Below are 6,845 nucleotides of genomic sequence, written 5' to 3'. Positions count from 1 at the left end.
AGACTAAATTGAATTGAATGTTAGACTTAAACGTGTAACATCTCACACTTTGAAAATAGGTCCTCAATTATTGGAATATTTTTGAATATAGTAAATATTTATAAGCTTACCTTAGAATAAGGATAATTGTATTCAGAGCTATAATTTAAGGTCAAATGTATCCTACTCCTTTCTGGATCTGCCCATCATTCTTAATTTTACATTTATTGCACGATTTTTATCTTACATTTTTGGAACGACACTTGGATTGTCTTATTACAGGAACTTGAAGAACCTGTGCAGGGTGTGGCCAGCAGTCACACTACAGCTACTGAGCAGTCTGTGGTGGCCAGCAGCGAGTCCCCAAACTAGCAGAGGCTAGCAAACTCTGCTGAGCAAGTCTCTCCAGCAGCTGTGAGTACAAATAGACATAGTAGCCACTTTCCTCTGCTAAATGAGCTTGTGTCATTGAAATATATACTGATTTATGATTGCTTAGAGTAGAAGCAAAATCAATTTAGAGCTGCCCACAAGAGTTTTTTTTAAGATTGTACTAAAACTTCAGATAAGGAGTAATATATTATATATATTTATTTATGCATCGTTATAAATTTGTGTTGAAAATTACAAAAGAATATAACTAGGTCATAAACAAATATTGAAGTTTTATTTTTGTTATGATTAAATTATCACAAATTATTTTTTGTGCAAAAATTTTTTCAATCATAAAGTACATCCAAATATATTGAACCATATACAACTGACAAAATAAAATATAAGAAACAACCCATTAGTTGAGGAGATTGTAAACATCTAACGAATCCATTTTTACATTAAGAATATACGAAATTCCTACATCATACTTCTTCTAACAAAATTGAAAAAACTATAATCTTTTCAATAAGAAGTTATTAAGTGAAGATGTTTGATCAACACAACATTGTGAATAACAATACAAAGGATTAATGTTTTCTGAATATTGAAACCAGTAATATTTATTGATCAGTTGGCACTGTTTTTGTTATTTTTAATGATTAATGGATTATCACAGTTTCAACTGAACAATTATACTAAAATCTTACAGGTTTAGCAATTATATTTGTTATTTTCTTAATAACACTGTTTGAAAAACATAAAAAATCCTTACCTGTAAATACATTTATAATTCAGACACAATTATCTTAGTTGTTGTATAATTTTTCTCCACTTTAAACCCTTGTTTACTACATTTTAGTCAATAATAGATTTATTCACGTAGTCAAGAGCAAGATATGAATGCGGGGACAAGGACCGTAAACTCAGTTTTCTCTAAAATTGAACTTTGAAAATTTATTAAGTTTAATAGCAATAACAACAAACAAATGTAATGACATAAAAATATTACTTATAGAAAAACTAACATTAAGTTAGATGGGTTTTTTAATGCAGTGTTGCTAGACTCCTAATAAAATCATAGACTACATAAATAGGCTAATGACAAGAAGAACTATATAACAAGTAACATGGATTACAGGTGGTAGCAAGCAGTTATGCCAACAGCAGTAACACAGTAACCACCTCCCAGGCTGGACCGGGCACCAAGAGGCTCCGCGATGCGTCAGGCCCCGCAGAAGAGGATGCCTCTAAGTCGATGCCACCCGTAAGTGTTGAATACTGCTTCTTCTTTAATATCTAGTTGTAAACATGTCAATTTGATTTCTTTTTCCTAAATACAATGTATGATGTGCAAACAAAAATAAAAAGAAGTAAATCAGATTGATGATTTGAAAATTATATTTAAATAAATTTTACTTTTGGAAAGTGAGCATTTCACTTAGTTCCCTAAGCACATTAGTGAAGCATTTCACTAGAGAGACTGCAAATATTTCATATTTGTCTATCTGTTCACGATATCCCAAGAATAAAGTGACCTGTAGACTTGAAATTTTGTATTAAGTTTCCATTTCTATGATGGCAACATCGAGTTTAATGATGGGTGCATGTCACTTAGTTTCTTAGAATTGCTACATGAAACTATTTCTTGTAAAAATAATGTCAATAACAAATTCAAATTTCTAGGCACATACCTAGTGATAGACTGAGCTGACTAGAAGTGACGTAGTGTGCCCAAAAGGGTTGGTCTATACCTGCCAGTAGAACCTTTACTGGGTTATAGCAATAACTGATGTGTCACTTAAATTTGAGCAACCCCAATGAATGTTTAGGAGTGGGTCATCACTAACCGCAAGTCGAGATAATGGGGTAAAAAGATTGATCTATAAATACTGCAGACTGTGACTCTTGCAGTGGGTCGGCCTCCTTAATGTTAAAGGTTTTAAAGCCTAAACACTACACATAAGGGTGTATGGCTTCCCCTCATGACTTGTTCACTTTTGAATGGAAGAGGCTGGAACAGAACTAGCCTCTCCTTCTTCCAAGATGACATAACTTTGATAGTACCCGTCCTTATGAGAGGCTCGTTTAGGTACCCTCCAACCTTACCCATCTTAAATATCATGTCACTCTGGAGCAGTGCAAAGGTCCTTTTAGGACTAAGTGCAATGATTGTGTCCTTATCTTCTTGGCCTAGATGAAAAAATACTGGCTAGGGTGGAATTTACACTTGGCAGTAACAAGTCACTTAGTGATCACTGACCTCTCATTACGTCAGAAGTCGCTTGCTATATTCTGAAGAAATTTAGAATAACAAAAAATTTGCAAAGGAAATATGTGTTTAAAGCATTTTCAATCAAGTATGTATAGTGTTTCTTTTTGTTTCCATGTTATGTTAGTTTAAGGATTTAAAATCTATGGATTGTTTTCAATGTACAAACAGTTCTCAAGATTTCAGAGATTTCATTCAAAGTTAATTTTTTTAAGAAGCCTATAAAATTGGTTCAATACAGTTCTTATATAATGAGTGTACATGAGTCCAAGATTATAATTAGTATGTTTTATTTATACAGATTATTAAAATATTTGTTTTGATTCAAATTAATGTTTTTTTTGTTGTTTAAATTCAATTAAATTAAACATTTTAATATAACATTTTCTACTTTAACATTAATAAAATTGACTTGTTTTATCACGGGTTTGTAAAATGTTGGCTGTTAGTCACTCAGATTAAACTGTGTGGATCATTTCATAACATTTATGTATATATAATTTACAAAAAATTCAAAATTCATCTCTAGTAGGAACTTAGCAAAGGACCAACATTTTCATATGTTTATTTTAACTTTTCCAAGGCCTGATAAAATAGAGTACCAAGTTTATAGAACAACACATTATACTATTTTGTGTTCTCTCATTGTTATTTATCACTCAATAGTACAGTACGTTAAAGAAATATCAAAGTTGTAATTTGTAGTTATTGTGATAGATTGATTTCTCACTCAATGATAGATAATGTTGTAATGCTATGGTTTACCTACTGCAGGCTAAGCGCGGACGGACAGGTCCAGTAATGGAGGGAGGAGAGTGTTTGCTACGAGCGGACGGGCTGGAGGTGGAGTATCAGGTACCGACGTCCAGCCAGCGGGATCAGGAGGACGATGTCATACTGGTAGACTCAGAGGAGGAAGAAGAGGAAGATGACGACGAAGGCTTGCCAGATGACGGAGTAAGTTTTAGTACACATAAACATAGCTATGATGCACCTTCCATGAAGTGCAGCTTGTGGAATCTGATACTGTCACAGATTTTACTCCCGCAAACTGGAGTTACGTTAGTCTGAAGAGATCTAAAAAAAGTCATTCACAAAGAAGCTCAAAATGATCTCGGAAGAAGAAGTTCAATTTAAATGTATGTTTACACACCCAGATGTGTTGGACCAGGAGCTTTGTCTGAAACCAGTGCAAAAATTCTTTAGCTGTCATTAATTTATATGTAAATACGGACAAGACAAAGTGCCAAAGTAAAAAAAATCAAAATAAACAAGTAATCCACTCATTAAAATTGAAGGAAAAGAAATAGTATTTGTCAAGGAAGTTACATTTTTGGGGCTAAAAGTTGACAGTAACTTATTATGGGATGATCACACCAAAATAATTATGAATAAGATTGATTCTGGCTTGTACGCAATAAGGAGAATGTCTGATACTCATACTTTAAAACTCATTTTTTCACATTATAATTATATGGACTGTATGTATATGGGGCTTCTAAAATTAAAATCTTGATCCAATACTAAAGTTCAAAAAAGATGTCTGAAGCATTTAAAAAATTGTTTAATTTGTAAAGAACGTTGTAAGAAATAAAAATATATTAATTATATATCATTTATATTTTTAAAGCCATCATGTATGTTAAATATCAAATATCCAGCAGTAGTAATATGGTGCATCACTAGGGACACTAAATATAAAAATAAATTTGTAGTCTCTTTTCATCATTTGGAATTATATCAAATTAAACTTTATACGTAGGAAATAAATTTTTAAGAACAATTTCTGAGTATATAAAAAAGTTATGGTAAAATATATTTGTTTTAAAAGAAAGTTGAAAGTGTTTTTGGTTGGGTTTAGCTTTATATTCTTAGAAGAATTTGAGTAATTTCCCTTAAGATCTTTATATTATTTTTGTAATAGTTAAGGCATATTGTTTTATACTCGTTAGAGATTTGTTAAAAATTAGATTGGAAACTTAAAGAAAATGTTCAAAATAATTGTTTTTAAATTGCAGGGATTGGATGATGGCAAGAGTTCGAAGAAGAAACCTGACAATGAAGAAGTCTACGAGATGGAGGTTTACAGCCGAGATGACCCGGTAAAGGTTCTAAGTTATTACTTTTAATTTATTTACAATATTTTGTTTCTAGAATAAATTATTGAATAAAAAATATTCATAATTTTGAGAGTTATCTATGAAACTAGACAATAAATCAGAATTAGTGGTAATTTTTTTATCTCCTTAGAACCAGTAGAAATCTCTAAATATTGTAAACTTTTATTTTTCAGGAAATTGCTAACTACGACATCGGTGAAGGTCCAGACATAGACGAAAATATTACAAACCAAGATAATAATGAAGTTGAAATTATCGGTATGTATATTTCTTTTGGATTATTATGATATAGTATCAAGTTCTACATCTAAAATTTTTAAAATTCTTATTTTTTTAAGATATTATATAGTTTACAGCAGGCCATCAAATCTCAAATATATATGTTACCCTTTTAAGGATTGGCAATTAAAATTTTCTCTGCTGATATTGATTCTATAATCTATTGATAATTTTCAATCAGTTGCTATATCTAACAAGAATCATTTATCAAAAGCGTGTAAAATAAAGAAAAGACATGGTTTGGCCAAATTTTTTTAACATTCAATTATATACTGTAGAAGTCACGAGATGACCCCTGGTCTCTTTTCATACCGGAAAATTGAGAGTGCTAATCGCCTCTCTTGAGACTCTAACTATAATCGTGTGCTCTAATGTTGCAGACGTCATTAGTGGCTTAAGTGCCTGCAAAATGAGGTGATACTGCTACAACACCACTGTGTACTGGGCTAGGGGTCGTCTCATGACTAGCCTACAGTAGCAAGATTTCAGGATTATTGGAGAGTAGATATGTAGCATTAGTGTTTTTGGCAACATAATTGTCTACAACTTTTCTGATAAAATAAAAAAGCAAATAAATATAATTTACTTTATTTATATGTATGTATGACTAATTTGAATATTAGTAATCAACTCTTAAAAGTAAAGCTGAAAGAAAGAATCATATTATATGTGTTGGATTCCAGAAAAAAGGTATAAGATTTTCCTTCAAGATTTCTCAATAAGAAAGCTCGTCAAATTTTGTCAGGGAGGAAAGTCATTGCTACAATTTTTTTGGTATGCTTTAAGAGAATCTTATCTATTGATTTTAAAGAATGTGGTAAGATCATCACTTCTGAAGCCTACCGCAACACTTTGAAAAGGCTAAAAAGAGCAGTCTGAGTAAGAGTGATGGCCTTCTCTTCTGGTACATGTTGTATTCGTGCATGACTACACTCACATTACACAGCTTAAACAACAAATTAACCTTTGGGCCAAGTTCATATCAGATGTTTGACCATCCCCATATAGCCTGAACTACGCTAGCAAATGTCACCTATTTCCAAACATGAATCAGTGACTAGCATCTCAGCGGTTTGCCGATGTCGAAGAGTTTCAAAATGCCGTGATAGGTTAGCAACATTCAAAAGCAGCAGGTTTTTATGTAGAGGATATAAAAAATCATCAAACATATGACAAGTATAATAGAATTTTGGACATTTGCCATCGTTATATGTTTCATAATGTATAACACTACATTTTGAGAGATGAAATCTATTTCTCTTCATCAGGTGTGAAGACAATTTAATAATTTACATGTACTTATACTAAAAATTCAAAAAAAGTAAAGAAAGGTAGCATACCCAAAAACTGCTTGGAGTTCAGTCAGGAAAAAGTGAACCCAGGCGTTGTGTGACCTAGGCCATTATGGATTACACTAGCAAAAGTGGGATACTAACAAGAAAAACGTTATTTGTGACATAAAAATGTAACAATGGAAAAATTTACAAAGAATTTTTAATTGTGTAACCAAACAAGTGTAAGTTATCTGTTTGAAAAAAATTCTGAAAAGCAAAACTTGAATATTTGTAAATAAAGGCCATTTTTTAATTTTATAGTGGATTCGTAATTAAATTACCTCTAAATCATTTATTAAATTTTTTATGTTAACTTATTACTATAAAAACTGAAAAAAATTATTTTTTTATAACTTCACAATAAGTTACTATTATATATAACAAAACAGTGTACAAAACTGTGTTCTATAAGATTTTAAAATTTATTTGATTTAGTAATATTCAACGTTAAAAAAAACCACCACGCCCAATAGAGAATTGAAAGATATT

General features: G+C 31.3%; 1 protein-coding gene across 1 annotated transcript; it reads left to right on the top strand.

The window, feature by feature from the left end:
* Positions 1 to 387: 387 nt before the first annotated feature.
* Positions 388 to 5,001, top strand: LOC124374640 (myelin transcription factor 1-like protein; the record flags this gene model as incomplete). Its single annotated transcript, XM_046832820.1, has 5 exons — positions 388 to 393; positions 1,493 to 1,618; positions 3,398 to 3,580; positions 4,642 to 4,725; positions 4,917 to 5,001. Coding segments are annotated over exons 2-5 (361 nt in total), but the record flags the coding sequence as incomplete, so codon positions are not given.
* Positions 5,002 to 6,845: the final 1,844 nt, after the last annotated feature.

Source organism: Homalodisca vitripennis, unplaced genomic scaffold (genome assembly GCF_021130785.1).
Source record: "Homalodisca vitripennis isolate AUS2020 unplaced genomic scaffold, UT_GWSS_2.1 ScUCBcl_9429;HRSCAF=17915, whole genome shotgun sequence".
Classification (NCBI taxonomy): Eukaryota; Metazoa; Arthropoda; class Insecta; order Hemiptera; family Cicadellidae; genus Homalodisca; species Homalodisca vitripennis.
Note: the sequence above shows the minus strand (reverse complement) of the source record. Positions and strands in the feature narration are given on the sequence as shown.